Source organism: Erigeron canadensis, chromosome 4 (genome assembly GCF_010389155.1).
Source record: "Erigeron canadensis isolate Cc75 chromosome 4, C_canadensis_v1, whole genome shotgun sequence".
Lineage (NCBI taxonomy): Eukaryota > Viridiplantae > Streptophyta > Magnoliopsida > Asterales > Asteraceae > Erigeron > Erigeron canadensis.
Window position 1 is genome coordinate 40,697,604 of NC_057764.1, and position 16,303 is coordinate 40,713,906.

General features: G+C 31.6%; 3 protein-coding genes across 3 annotated transcripts; all 3 read right to left on the reverse strand.

The window, feature by feature from the left end:
- Positions 1-518: 518 nt before the first annotated feature.
- On the reverse strand, positions 519-1,609 carry LOC122595981. The gene is made up of 3 exons (XM_043768473.1): positions 1,288-1,609; positions 979-1,164; positions 519-892 (listed from the first exon to the last, which is right to left on the reverse strand). Exons 1-3 carry the CDS (start codon positions 1,455-1,457, stop codon positions 658-660), a joined length of 591 nt encoding a protein of 196 aa, XP_043624408.1. The 5' UTR covers positions 1,458-1,609; the 3' UTR covers positions 519-657.
- A 3,597-nt stretch (positions 1,610-5,206) lies between these two features.
- Positions 5,207-7,603, reverse strand: LOC122598693. Its single transcript, XM_043771269.1, has 3 exons — positions 7,559-7,603; positions 6,038-6,271; positions 5,207-5,744 (listed from the first exon to the last, which is right to left on the reverse strand). The coding sequence occupies exons 2-3, from the start codon at positions 6,107-6,109 to the stop codon at positions 5,313-5,315; spliced, it is 504 nt and encodes a 167-aa protein (XP_043627204.1). The 5' UTR covers positions 6,110-6,271; positions 7,559-7,603; the 3' UTR covers positions 5,207-5,312.
- Positions 7,604-11,455: 3,852 nt separating this feature from the next.
- LOC122598186 (peroxidase 16-like) lies at positions 11,456-12,867 on the reverse strand. The gene is made up of 4 exons (XM_043770789.1): positions 12,664-12,867; positions 12,364-12,555; positions 11,978-12,143; positions 11,456-11,853 (listed from the first exon to the last, which is right to left on the reverse strand). Exons 1-4 carry the CDS (start codon positions 12,862-12,864, stop codon positions 11,456-11,458), a joined length of 957 nt encoding a protein of 318 aa, XP_043626724.1. The 5' UTR covers positions 12,865-12,867.
- Positions 12,868-16,303: the final 3,436 nt, after the last annotated feature.

Here is a 16,303-nt window from a genome sequence, read left to right on the forward strand (position 1 = left end):
TACTTGAATATTATTCGTGTCTTGAAAGCCAATATAAAAGAAAAAGAGTAGCCCTTTTTCGGTTTGTTTGTTTTTTGCGCCATATTCTGAAGAATTTAAGGGATCGTTATGAAACTTGAACCGTAGGTTTAAGAGATATAGATCTAACCCGAGAGATCTCAGATCGGAGGTATCAACAAGGAGACATATCTTGTTGAAGTTACAGAATCGATTGGTAAGGGTTTTGTGCAAACAAGGATTCTCTTATTTAAAACGACAAGAATCATTTCTTACTATCATAACTTAAATACATACCATTGTCAATAGCATAAAGTAATATTGAATCTTAGACCAATATTTTTTAAGGTATATGTCTTTTATTTTGAAGTTATCATTGTAGCGATCAGATGCACTTAATGTAAACTTTATTTTTCCCAAATCTTTATTATTTAGATCTAACCGAATTTGTTAAGATTAAACCAGAATGCTGTGACTAGCTTTCATTCCCTTGTCTAGTTAAATATCATCACACTATGATAGATGTAAACGCTTTATTTATATCATCTATACAACATGTAATGTAAAATTATACCAATCTGTGTAACAATCACATCTAAACAAAATTTGATATTCCTTCAAATATTACAAAGGAAAGAAAACCTTCCTTGCGAACACTTACTAGTAATCTTGGTCATCATAATCCTTCCTCGACCCAAAGAACCTTCTAACCACAGCTGCCGCGGCTCCAATAAGCATAAAAAATACCAATGTGTCAAACCCGCCTCCAATTCCAACAGCCACGCTCGGGCCAGGTGCAAAGAATGAAAACGGGGACCATCCCCAACCACCATAACCGTAACCATAACCGCCTAGTAGTGGTGGTGCAACCTGTGGGTTAATATATATATTGGTCCTGCCGGCCACAATTCACAAATACACATCCATCAAACAAAAGATGTAATTAAAAATTAACTGAATTCATATATGAACTTTATATACCTTGAGTTATTGATTCTTGGTGAAGATGAACGAGGGGCTGATTGCCTTGGAGCAGAACGAAAAGCTTGACCACCAACACGACCACCTGATTTGGCTGCGAAAGCCGGATCAATTGCTCCAAGTGTCAACACTCCAGCTGCCAGGGTCACCAAAGCAAGCTTTGCTAATTGATTGTTCTCATTGACTCTGCATATATACAAAAATATAATCAAGGTTCAAACATACTTTACTAAGTTAAAAGATCCTCAAATTAACATCATATCATTCAATGTAGGATTTTACTCTAATTATTTAGCAGCAATTAAGTACCTGGATGAATCTTGATTGTTTTGAGATGGAGATTTGTTGGTGTTACAAGATATTGTTGTTATTGATCTTTTGGGAATAATATTGCTTGATTTCGTATAAGGGATAGAGACAAGGGTGTTGATGAAGAAGCTTTGTTGAGATGAAGCAATTGATGACATGGTGATCGTCATTGAATTAATTGATCAGTACTCTTGAATAATCTGGTGATTCCTGAGGTCGTTTTTTACAGGATTCGAAATTGGTAAGCTCATCCAACTTATGATTGTCTTCATGCCACGTGATAAGCTTCTAGTGGCTACTATCAATTTTGGCCTTTTGGGTACTGGGCTCTAAAATTTCTTTATTTTCGGACATAAATTTCTTCCATGTATAATGTGACAAACTTGTGTGATTAGACAAACTATTAATCTATATCTATACTAGTAAATCTTAAAATTTTTTATGGGTGTTTTTAAAATTTCATGCTCTTTCATTAGAGATGTCATTCGATATACTTTCAACGAATTTTTAAATCCGAGAGCGGAGCCCGTACGGCTAAGGTATTTGACTATCACACTCTATGACCTATCACCCCCACCATCTCACCGCCGCAACGTGCGGGTACTTGCTCTCGTATCTAATAAAATAATAGCTAATATATTTCATTAATTTATACTTTTTAACAAATAATTTTGATATAAAAAATCAACAATATTGTTAGTGCATGATTCTCAATAACATGAGATTCTAGATATGTGAAGTATATTTATTTATATATTCAAGTTTTGTAATTTATCTTGTAATTACCGTTTGTCAGTAATATTACCTTGGCATATATTGTTGATCTAATTGGGATCCATTTATGTTTATATGTTTGTTTATTATTTGAATTTTGCAGGTTTTAGACATTACATGTAAAGAATCATTAAGTTAACATTGTTTCTATCCCTCTCCAATCTCCACCCCTTCCCCACTAGTCATCATATTGAAACACTTTTACCATTAACTTATCACACCAAAACTCAGTTTATTGGCGACACGTCAGTAATACATTGGCTCACTAAGTCATCATATTGAAACACTTTTACCATTAACCTCTACACTAAAGTCTTTATTTATTGGTGTCACGTCATCATACCAACACATCTTTTAAATCATAAAAGAAAAAAATATATGTAACATACAATATGCTAAAAAAGTGAATAATAAATGGGAAAATGAAAAGATGATCATTAAAATTTTAATTTCTAATTTGATTAATAATAACATCATGAATGTTCAATTTTAAAGATTCGAGAACTATGATTAGATTATAAGTGATTAGATTAACCACTTGGTCTTAGATCAAGTGGTCATCTGAGGCTCTCTTTGGGATTTTGAAGAAGGGATGTTGCCTTGCAGACCAAGAATCGATCTCAATTCCTCATGGTTTCGGACATTTACCTCTTTAGACGCGTGCGGATCGTGTTATCGCATCCTTGGTCTCCAGGGATGCCTACGGGTTCAAACCTCTAACATACTGTATGTTTTGATGTCACTGCTAGGGTTCGAAACACTAATTAATACGTTAATCTAACAAAATTTGAAAAATAAATAATTAGATTTGTTGTCTTTACAAACACATGTAGTATATAACATGGACGAATTAATAACTTTAGGGTCGTCATAATAATTTGTCATTAGCAACACAAAAGCCCTATATTGATTGTTTATATGAAACCCATGATCTATAATTCTATTATATTCTATATATAGTTGGGGCTGGTCATTGTAAAACAAATAAGATAAGATTTTGACTTTTAGATCATGGTAAAATTGATGCACAAGGAATCACGAAGTAATCGATGCACGATGATTTTCATGATGCATGGTAACTTTTAGTGAACAAAAACCTACTGTTTTATTTGTTTTACTTTAATACTTATTTTATTTACCTAAACCTATATAGTTATATAGATTTCAATACTAACCCATTAACCCTAGATAATAATTGATAAAGATATATGGTTATCGTATACTTAATCAGACCTTCCACACGTAATAAGTTGATTAATCACGATCGAAGAACAATATCACGATGGATGAGCTTCCGGTTGAGATAATAAAGTTGGAGATATTACCAAGGCTTCCGGCCAAGTCCCTCGCTCGTTTCAAGTGTGTTTGTAAGGATTGGCTATCCTTCTTATCAACGAAAAAGTTTGAGCAGAGACACCTGCTCGAATCTCGAGAAATTTCTTTCTGTGGAGCTGCAATCAAGGACTTGATTATGAAGCCCCAAATCAGCAAACCACCATCCGTAGTAAACGTTGTATCCCGTTCGAACCAGCTTATGATTCTAACAGTTTGTTGTACTTTTTAGCAAGTTTAGATGGATTGATATATATGTGTACGCCTAGGGAATTGACACTCGTACGTACGACGTTAATGTTGTGGAATCCATTAACGGGGGCCTACAAGAAGTGATTGGATTTACTAGAGACGATGTCGACCAAACATACATTTATCGAATAGATTTTAAGACAAAGGAACGTGTTGATTTGTACGGCGGGAGTGACGTAGAAGAAGCAGTAGCTCGCTATATCGAGAGTTTTGTGTCACCAAATCCTTAATAATGTTAGGTTTAATCTTCATATAAGTTAATTTAGTAGCATGTTTTATTAAATCATTAGATTTAAGTTAGTATGTTTAGTTAATTAGTAAGTAATTTAGGCTAGCAAGAAAGTGGTGAGTATGTGTTGACCGAATGTTATGCAAGTCCAACTGAATTGACCGGGTAAAAAGGAGATTGAAGAGAAAATGGGAACGTGGGTTGCATTGTGTTAGCAGTTATTTAGTAGTTCTTTTATATATAGCATGTAGTAGTAGTTGTTTTCTTGTACTGCCTTTTGTAATATATCAGCAAGTTTTCTTTGCAATTTTTCTCTCTATAAATTTACATAAAAAACAGTAAGTTTGTGAGAGCATATTTTGGGGCTTGAAACCTACAAATAATACTTACTACTTGAATATATGCTGGCTTCCGCAACTGACGAGGTGTAAGGTATTGCAACAGATGTACCGGTTTTCTTTTGCTGACTTCCATTAATTGCGATAGTCTGTTTATCTAGTATCGGCTATTTACACATATTAAATATTCTCTTTAGTCGAATCCAAGTCAAAAGAATTTTTTAGATTACTACTTAAAAAGTACTTTGCATATCTAGATGAAGTAATGAAAAATAAGCGAAAAGATAGACATAATAAGGGCGGTGCTTATAGGGTCTTCTTCGCGCGTCCCGATGCTCCCAAGACGCAGACTCCTTATTGAACGTGAGCTTCTTTCTTCTGCGTCCTGCCAAAACTTCTTCACGGAGAATACTCTTGGACGCTCCTTGTGGGCCAACTTCTTCACGTGTGATCCAATTAAAAAAAAAAAAATTTGAATTTAAACGGCTATATCGGTCGTCTTCTTCATTTGTAACACACTCCACTGTCAAAAAAAAAGCATACCTCTTCCTTCTTCACATTTTACAACCGAAAATCTAACACCTAAAATCCTCAACCAAACCATGCCTAAAAAAACACCCAAAATCAAAACAAAAACAAGAACATTGGCGATGACACACTTCAAAATCTTATTGACTTTCCTACACCCAAAATTAAGTATGGTGTGGTTTAATAATAAAATGTGTTTTTTCAATTAATTAAGTGTGCTTTAATGTTAAATATATATAAAGTTATAAAAAATGTTAAAAGAATTGATAATGTGGTGAAGAAGTTCTGAAGAAGCTGTCCTTACAGGCAGTGAGTGTCCTGAGGAGAGTCCTGAGAAATGTGATGCTGACGTGGCAGGCAAGAAGTCCTGAGGACGGGCTGCCTATATAAGCACAGGCCTAAGTCAACTTCATTAGATTGGCTTTGTATGATGTATAAATGTTTCGAACTTTTTGGATCCCAAGAGTTTCACAGAAGGCTAATAATAAATTGCTACGTACAAAACATACATTCATCTAATTAAAACGCCTCAAATTAAAATACATGAAGATAACAAATAAAATTAAATTTGGTTATGTTCTATTTAGACTCAGATCCTGAAAAAGCCAATGTGGCCTCTTGCTATCTTGATTATTATTATTGTACAATAATGTACTTGAGTTGGCCAAATTTGGTTTTATAACTACCTTAGATGGATCGTTGCCTCCCATCTGATGATGATAGCAATTTTGTGTTCGTCTCTTACTAGTGCTAGGGCCGATACTTAAAGTTAGTTCCACGTCATGGGGCTCTATTTGGTCCTCGGCAGTGCCACTATCGTCTCCGCGTAACATATCTTCTTCAAGTTTATCTGGTCTTAAAATATCCAAACCAGATATTATCTTGTCGTTGTTAGTATCCAAAGTAGCCCTCGGACTGAATTCAATGTTGTTTTGTCTAGTATCATTTCGCAAGTCATCCATCAAATTCTTTTGAACATTGTACAGTCGATGAAGTTCCCTCACCTAATTAAATGGAATTTCCACCATATATATATGCACAGCCACACATTAATCGGTCGTTCCTATTAGAAAAGTTATATCGGTTCCAAGCATATATATATATAGTACAAAGTGTCAAAAGTAATGTATTTTCGATTGCATGCCTGTAACAGCATGTATATATATATATATGCTTTTACTTACTCGATCATCGTACTTTTAAATTTTAATATAGTTGTTTGAATTTTGTTTACATGTAACAAGTATTATATAAAAAAAAAAAAAATCAATTAAATAGATACAAGATCACAAATTACCTGGTGTCTAAAGGTATCTTCATGCTTCAACATTGTCTGCTTGATGAAATGTAAATGGTGGTTTTCGTACATAATGGTAATTACTCTTCAGATCGACCGGTTAACAACACAAACACATGGCATGTTTTATTGTTATTATATTCGATGATACCCCCGTTCTTCCACCAATTAAGCGGTCATTCGGAACTCAAATATGTCGAAAGATGGGCATATATATATGCTCTAGCTAGGACTCTGATGAATTTATATATGATGCCAAAAAGAAAGCCATAAACAGATTGGTAATTTGTATCCAAAAGTTATATAAAAAGGTGAATGAAAACCAAACACCAAATTAAGAATAAAGTCGAATTAGTGCATGCATGCTCGATCTGATGACGACAAATACCCATCTTACATTATTTAGTACAGTAATAATTAGTGACATTTCATCTATGGTTTTATCCATTTTAATTGATATCTTGTGTCGTACAAAATATAGTATATATATATATATCACATGATGAGTTAGTAAATCCTATAATTATAACGTGGATAATGTTTGCATATTTATGGCACTAGCTAGTGAAAGTGGAGACAATGGCTAGTTGAACACAAGTCAGAAATCTTTCATGACCGAAAGTCAAAGTTTAACCACCATGGATGATTTGAGTCATAATGAACATATGTATACATACATCTAAAAAGTCAAACAAAATTTGCATATACTCGAAACCTCTTTGGTCTTGCCAAAAGTAAGATTGAGAGTGTGTTGCTAGCTAGCTAGCCATATAACTTTGGTCGGGGTACTTTTAATGATCTATATTTTAGATCATGATAGTTCGTCATCAAGCACTTGTAAAATGTACGTGCTCTAAATCTACTATTCGATTATAAACCACATAGTTACATATATAGTCATATCGCCCTATATATGCTATGTTGATATATATATATATGGACAAATTTAGATTTAATACGAGTATCACTTAAAAGTACAATTTCTAATTATAGAACACGGTGTCAAGTCTAGATTGTCGATCTTCTTTTACATCAAAATCTACAACATTATGCATGTCTAGTATATGTTACACATGTCTTGAATGATTTGTTTCAAGTTTCTTTGGATATGATGTTGAATTCGATCTAGAGCTTTAAGATATATAAAACTAGCTACGACTTTTTTCTTTACATAACACATACATGCATCCAAATTTTTCAACACACATCATTAAACTTACAACACTACATATATAACTAGATCAGCTTAAAATCATATCAATAACATAGTCATTGGGATACCCAGGCTAGCTAGACTGTAATATATATATCTGATTCAAAGACTTATACTCTGGACAACTTAAATAAAGGAAACTCCACTATTGATCTATATATATATATATATATATCCAAGGTTTTCACATCAAAAACATACATACATATACAGAATGTAATTATTTATTCATACCGATCTTGTACTTCATTTATAGATTTAGCTAGCCAAAATGTTGATTATAAAAGAGACCACATGCATGTACGCACCTTGTAGCAAACGTTAAGTGAAAAGTGTAAATTCACATTTGCTCATAAACCACAGATCTCCTTCTCCTGAAAACCATGAAGATTATAACCAATGAACAAATGGAAACTACTTTTCCAGAGAAACTCAAGTGTCGGTTTGACCAGATAGATATGTCTCCAAAGAAAAGGGGGGTATGGGGGGGCAGAAGGATATCTTGGAGTCTCCTAAGTTTTAGATTTGTTTGACAAAAAAACAATGTTTGTAAGATGAATCATATGATCATATCATCATGGGTATATCTTAATAAATTCAAGATTGACAGGCTGGGAATGAGAGAGATATGAGTTAATATACATGCATAATAGATATATTCGTTTTAACGTTGTATTTTAACTAATGAACCATGTGTGCGTTTTGAATCTTGGAAAGAAGCCAGAACGATGCTGCCGAATTTTTACTAAAATAATGTTTGAATTTTGTCACCACATGCATTTACTGGATCAGGAGATTGAGATCAAAAAACTTGATTGGGTATGTATTGTTTGGTGTAGGCCTGCATGTGAACAATATATTCCGGACAGCACTTACTGGAAATCAGGGATGTTAATTATTGTTGAAAGCAAGCCTACAAAAAACAAATATATATTTCATTCACATCATATCTTTACATATCCTTAAAATTCTTATACATCTTTAAAATTCTTTAGTTTTACCTCTAACCATACAAACATTCTTACATATCTTTACATCTATATACAAACAAAAAAATTGATATTGTAGATAGCCTAAGGGCATGCCCTTAAGTAAAGACATACGTCAAATAAATCTTTAGTTTTGCTTCAAAAACTCAAAAAATTGTATGAAAACTAAAAACCTAGCCAAAATATTTTGATTTGAACTTTAACACAACGTATTTATAGTTGTCCACCACCATCATAACTCTATCACTCTCTTTCTCCTCCGGCGATACCATGGCAGAGCCATTGCAGTAAGTTCAACGTACGTCTGTACTATATCAAACTGCAACGCTATCTTGGATTGTCGCCCATCGAATCCACAACATACCTATATGTGTCTAGCTTCCAACCCTATTATAAATGACCCGAGGTAGGCTACTGAAATAGACAAAGCTTAAAATGTTTTTTTTTTTTTGTGCCACACTAATATGATCACTATATTGAACCTATAAAAACCTAAATATTTCAATAGAAAGGTTTTGCTCACTTAAACCAAATGTCAAAAGAAAAAAAAAAGATTTTACTTAAAGTACTGAGCATCCTCAACCTTTATCTCAAAAAAGTAACATTAGAATGTTAAAAAGCTTTTGTTCAACCTCTATTATAGATTTGTTGTCACATCGAAATTAGGCTAATCCCAGTGGATACTTTGTTGTCGCATTGAGTTCCAATTTGCCGCCATTCGATTCATCAACTTGATTTTTTTTCCAATTATTTTCTTTATGTTTTCTATTATTTATGTTTTATTTATTTACAAATTGTAGATTGTTGCAAAAGTGGATAGGCGCTCCTAGGTTAGTCAACTAGGGAGTTGGAAGTACTCGAACTTAACCTATAATACTCGGGGAGTCAAAGCGCTTAAGGCGGAGAGTACTCGGATTAATCTGCCGACTCAGGCAAACTCAATAGCTTACCTTATGGTGAGTACTCAATGTGGACTCAGCTCGAGTCGACGACCTTTACAACAATGGTGTTTATCATGACATCTTCTTCTTCTCGTAACATTTTGCTTCAGATTTTTGAGTAATTAATATTATTATTTCTTATATAAATTATTTTTTATGAAATACGGGATGATATATACTATAGTATTTCAATTAGTTGATATTTGAACATGTCATTATATAATTGTTTTATATGTTATATTGATTTTTTAGTTAAAAGAAATTCTATAACTTATCATAAAACTCAAAACATATTTAAATAAAATCTATAGAACATATATTTTTGAAACCATTAGTACTAATATTTCATCCGTCTCATATTAAATTTCAAACTTTGACTTATTAAGTTTTTTTTTTTAACTATAAATGTTTTTATTTGTGATGAAAGTTGCATAAATAAAAAATATATTTAAAATTTAATCTATTCATATATTTTATATAAAATTTTATAATCATAATCTGAAGCGAAAAAATTAACAACTTAAAATTAGGCTTTTAATATATATAAAACATTAAAAGTATTATTTTAATTACCTCCTTTTGTGTGGATAAGCACATAAGATTCCCTGGTAGACCATACAAGTCAGCATTGCAGCAGATTAATCACTGACCGTCCTTTGAGTCTTTCACGATTTTGTGCCATTCCGATATTTATGAAATCCACAATTATTTATTTTAAGTCGCTTGATATGTTACATAGAATATGTGGTAGTGTCTGTTTTACTGGAGTATTTAATTATGAGAATATGACTCAAGGTTTAGACATGCCCTATTTGACTTCTCCTAGATTGGGGTGTGCGGTTTTATTATTTTGGTTAAAACTAAAAAGTTTGTTTTTTGATGCAGATAAAAGATTTTTCGTTTGATTTTTGATCAGTTCGGTGAGAAATTAATAAATCGTTCGATTGAAATAAAGGAATATGATAAAGAAACGTAAGCATTGAGTTTAACACATAACATTAAAGTACAATAGTATAGTACTAACTACTATGATCTCTTTTTTTTTTGCACAAATTATTTGAACTTCGTACAAATATCCGCTGTGAAAGCTAGGTTTGCTGTGCGTGAATCATCCCGTATATTCCGTTTTCTGTACATATCGAAATGGGTACATCTCGGACCAGAAATTTTAGTATGTTATCAATCTTTTCCATATGAGAAATGGTGTCATTGGGCTGACCTTCCATTCTTTATATGCCGGAAGCCCAGAATTGTTAATTAAGCCCAATCTGGGTTATTGATTATATGGATCTAACCCAATCTGTCCAAGCTCAAGCCTCCAACCACGTAGTAACTATATGTCTTATGTACCCTTTTTTTTCATATACAGAATTCGTCATATTTAAAAATAGTTTTATTTATAAATAAAAAGACAAATGTATAATGCATTTGTAATTTGAGATGACTTAGTAAATGAATATATAATTGCAGTAAATAATATGGATCTAACCCAATTTTTCCAAGCCCAGGTTTCTCAAATTTATGTACGTAATGTATGATGTATGTACGTGTACAATATATATAAAGTTATAATTAACAAAGTGATGGTTTATCAGTAAGGATTTGTGTCTACCAACATAGAGGTCATGAAGGTGCATCCGCTGAGACTTCGTGCTCTGAAAAAAGAGGTACCTTAAAATCAATCTGCTCGCAAAAAAATGAGATTATCCAAAGTCGTCAATTGCCATAAAATAAATAACTGAAACACTACAATTATTAATGTCTATGTTAAGTTTTTATCGTAAAATAAAGAGTTAATTGGAGGAATTGTCCTTGTGGTTTGTAAGATTTTTTTGATGAAATTGGTCTAAACTTCATATAGTTTTGTGCAATTTAATGTTTTTCGTTATTAAAAAGATAGGACATATTGTTTCAAGATTTTATCCTAAAATTTACAAAACAAGAATATCAAAGAATCGTATTCGTATCCGATCATAAAAAATAAAATTTACAGAACATGCATTAAAACATGGTTTTCTTTCTTTTTCATATGATGATGTAATTATATGCCATTAATTACTTTTATCATTGTTGACCATTTACAAACTCAAGAACACAAGTTACTCTACAAATGAGTATTTTTTATTACTCAAAAAACAAAACCAAAAGAGATTGTTTTTCAAAAGCTACAAGCGCATTTGAAAAGTTGTAGCTAGGTACTTATTCAACAATCAAATGTAATTACATTTAAATTAATCAATAATAAAATGAGATCACGATCATTGTTTTTCTTTAGTTAATTAGCCCTTGTACAATCACGCCTGATCTCACCTTTGTTACCGGTCAACACCCCAACTCGACCAAGTTTGGTGATGGCGGTCACAAAAGCTTGGTTGAAGGCGGTGTTGCTAGACGCAAATTGGTTAACTGTTGGCTTTGATCGGTTGTCAGTGAACAAGACCTGGTCAGAGACAAACAATCCTTTTCCTTGTTGAAGATTTTGGAAATACGCATTGTCAAAAGTCCGAGGAGTGGTGGGGTCCATGTTAATCGCGATCCTTGGGTCTACATTTCTCGGACACATTTGTCTTAGCTGAAGAGCGTATTGTCGGTTTAGGGTTGGGTCTATTCCACCCTTTCCATATATACGTGACGAGAATTTGCCACAATGAGAAAATCCAAGAGTATGTGCACCTATCATAATAAGCCAAGTAATTAAACACATGTTAAATGAAACATGCGTATATAGATACACGTTGTATGCTATAAGTAAAGCAGATCTGGACCGTTTATAGGTCCCGTTCTGTAAAACACTGACCAGAAAGTGCAATCATATCGGTTTGAGATAGACCATGCTTTGCAAACATGGTGTTAAGTTGGTCTAATTTAAAATCCGGATGTGGAAGACTATGTTGAACGCTTGCCTTTGTAGAAACTCTACCATCTCTTCTGCCCAATTCTACACTGTATGATGGCCCACCTGACTATATATATATTTATACATACACACAAACAAATTAATAATTAAGTTCCAACATGTTGTAGCTAATTAGTACAATGTTTTTATCATACGTTTTACACTAATAAAGAATTATATAGAAGTCAACTATCACATCATAATGTATATGTAGGTAAGTATTTATTATTATTTACTCGTATATAATTAGCGTGAAAGAATCAATGACGTGTGGTTTTCTTACGTACCAAGCCTATGACATCTCTAGTGGCAAGAGCCAATATATCAGCGCAAGAAACTTTGTTTCGGCAATTGGGATTACTGTCAAGGGCGGCTTTAGCTTTAATGACGGTGTCGAATCCATCTCCAGCGAGTGATATGTCATCAGGGTGGTCCTTTTCGGCGTTTGCATTTGCTAGAAGAACCGAGGCATCACATCCCTATATATAATATACTTATACATTATTATTATTATGACGATATATATATTGAAGTAATTAATTAATAATGCATGTGTACGTATATAGAGAGAAATTAATGAGACAAACCCGAACAAAGCAGTCATGGAAGAAGAGGCGTAGAGTGCCTGGAACGGTGACAAACGTTTGCTGGAATTTCTTCGTGACAGCTGATTTCACAATTGATTCAACATTTGGGCAGGTGGATTGATAGAAATTTTGTCTAAGTTGAGCATAAGACGAAGCAATGAACAAAGAGAGGAACAGCAAGCATATCATTTGCTTCTTCATTTTGCTTTCCTAGCTTAATGATTAATCAATAAATCTGTAGTTTGTTATAAGATTGTGGTGCTATGAAGATGTTTATATATATACCTACACATATGATTATAATATAGTCATTGACTTATATGTTCGAATATATGTTCGTTCTATTGTTCTTCGCGTTACTCAATGATGGCATATATAATAATTAATTAGGTTTATCCTATTAATTATATGTATGATTTAACTATCCAAGGTGTTTTAATTAGTCAAACAGAATATGTGTATATACATATATGCGATATATCTTGATAGATAATGGTGCGCGCAAGTAGTATAGCATGTTACTTAATTATTAGTTTGTACAAAAGAATGCGTTATTTGTTAATTCAAGGCCGCATAAATTTCAGAATTTGTAAGGATGAATTAATTTTGGCATGAATAAACTTCTTTTTATTGAACAAAAAGTACTAGAGATAAGCTATATATTGAAATGAAATCATTTTTCGCATTAAATGACTTGATAATTATAAGTGAAAGACGAAACTATTAAGAGAATATGATAAAAAAAATGTTTAGAATATAATTTAAAGTTAATTTGTTATGGGAAAATTTCCATTTGATAGGAGTATAAATAAAAGATGGCTGAAATGTTCATGAACAGATGGAAACGCTGATGACAGTGTTAAAATAGCATTTTACTTTTTCATGTTATTTTCTAATTCAATTTTAAATTCAGGTGTGGTTGGCATGAAAGTGAAAGATTAGACTTAGGCTGGAGATTGATTGATTAATCATGTGAACTGACTTTTATATTAACATCGAGGTTGAGTTATGTGCAATTTGCTGCAATTTATCATTAGTTATGTTAGTTGTTGGAACCATTTTGTAATAACAAATGTATCAATATACTTTTAAGGGGCAGACACTACATTTAAAATAGAGATAGATTTTCAATAAGCTCAAGACTCATATAATTTAAATATTTTGATAAACATTAATTATAGTATATTACGGGTCAAAAAAAATATATAAATCATATCAGGAGTAACGACTCTCTATAAAAAAAATATAATCAAAATGTGAACCATTAACAGGACAAAACTTATAAATTCATCAGAAATAGCGGAAAAAGACCACTAAAATCATAACAAACTAGGCATATTGTTATTTTACACGAATACAATGTTAGTGTTAAAAGTTTCTGCTACTAGTCATTTTAATTGGCTATTGTCGCTAATGTATATGTGTGTGTCAGTGTGTGTATCTCCTGTATATATCAGTATCATTAGCTGTTATGATGATGACGATCAACTCTGATTAGTGTTAGTTTTTGAATGGTAGTCGGGGTGGTGTCAAACGAAGAGATTATAAAAATATTGAGATGCGTACATAGAGGAGAAGGTTTTTTGTGAGAAACTTTCGAGAGAGTATTTGATATATTAATATTATTATGTTCTTAAGAGTTTTTTTGGAAAAAGAAAAGAAAGAAAATTAAGGATATTGTCAATTTTTTTGACTTGTTGAGGTTTATTTTAGGAAAAAGTGAAAAGAAATGAAATGAAATAGATGAAACATTGTAATAAATTTAGTTAAAAAACAATCATCTTTGAGATAATTTGTAGAGAAAGAAGTAACGCCCCATCCTTTTCGATGATTTCTTTCTTTCATTTTTTTCTTTCAAAACCAAACTTGAGAATATAACATAACTGTACGCGTGACATTATAATAATATTATGACACGTGTTGGATATGGCATCTAATATAATTAAGATGTGGTAACAGGTAACTTAAGATTGGTAATAATGTGCATTCGTTTATTTTATTTTCTTTTTTTTTAAAAAAAAACCTATTTTTACACTTAAACAAACTTTTACATGATAACATATACATATTAACATGAATGTCAATGTCTAGAATGCAATCAAGGAAACCATGCAATTGAAATATTAAAACATACATTTTTAGTTTTAGCCTATTAATACTGTTCAGATTTCAGAAAAGCCCAAACTAAATAAAGCTTGTAGAACGGGCCTTACTTTTTAATAGCATATTACATTATAAGAAAAGCCCAGACTAACTCTATAGATGTATAACTTTACCATTCCATGAATCCGGATAGTGTAGTTCGGTCACAGAAGGTTTACACATAGATTCCTGCTTGATCATTAATTCTACCCAAACTCCTATACGGTTCTCTTAACTTGCATATTGTAAACTAAGAATTTCATGCTGCCCGATAGGCGACATAAATTTTTGAATACGTTTATGTTTATGAGTGGGGTTAAAAAAAAACCACAAATTTATAGGCGACAAAAAGTATTGAAAACCAAAAGTTTAAAAATACAAAAGAAATGTATTAAACCAAAAAATAAAAAAGAGAACAAAAAAAAAAATTACAAAAACCAAATGAAGAAGTTATAAAAAAAACAAATGTTACATATAAAAAAGGTATAAAAACCAAATGTTTAAAAGATTATAAAAGATATATAATGCAACAAAAAAACCAAAAAAAAAATAGAAAATTAAAAAATATATAGTTTTTTAAAAAATTTATAACATTTTAAAAAGCTATAAAAAAAATGTTAAATACAATAAAGGTAAAAAAAACAAAATGTTACAAATTACAAAACATTAAAAAAAATTATATAAAATTAGGGGGTTGAAGTAATAAAAAGGAAACAGGAGGGACAGAATAATAAAAGAAAAAAGAAGGAGGGGCTAAAGTGCAAATACTTTATTACTAAATAAAAACCAAAAAAAAAAAAAAGGTGGAGGGTTTGAACCTAAAACCTCCACCCCATAGGCATAGAAACCAACCACTCAGCTAACTCCATATTTTGTATTAAAATTGCTAATTCTCATAATTATATTGAAAACGGAGATAAAGACAAAAAACGTTGTTCACATCAAACTCCTTTATTATAGTAATACAATTGTTAATTTTCATATTTATATTGAAAACGGAAATAAAGACAAAAAACTCTGTTCACATCCAACTCCTTTATTATAGTAAGTAATTGTAAACTAGAATCAGTGGTGAAGAAAATGAACTATATTAAAACAAAAAAGTAAAATTTTATTCAATTATACATAAAATGTCAATAGTAATAAATAAATAATCATGACCTAATACTAAAAAGTTTACATCTTTACACCTTATTTAGCATGTGTTTTTTAATTCGGTTAGTTACAAATAAAGTAAAACAAGTACTCAAATACATACCCATACAATGAAATTAGGAATGTTACATCCATGATCTAAACACCTTAAGAAAAATATTAAATAAGATTATACATACCGTGCGTAGAAAAATTATAATTTAGATATTAAAAGTTCACCTTCTGAATTTATACAATTATTTAATATGGCTTAATTAGAATGTATTTGACAAAATTTTAATCTTTATCTTAATATCGTATAAATTTTAATCTTTATCTCCCTTAAGTTGAGTGTGAGAAAAAT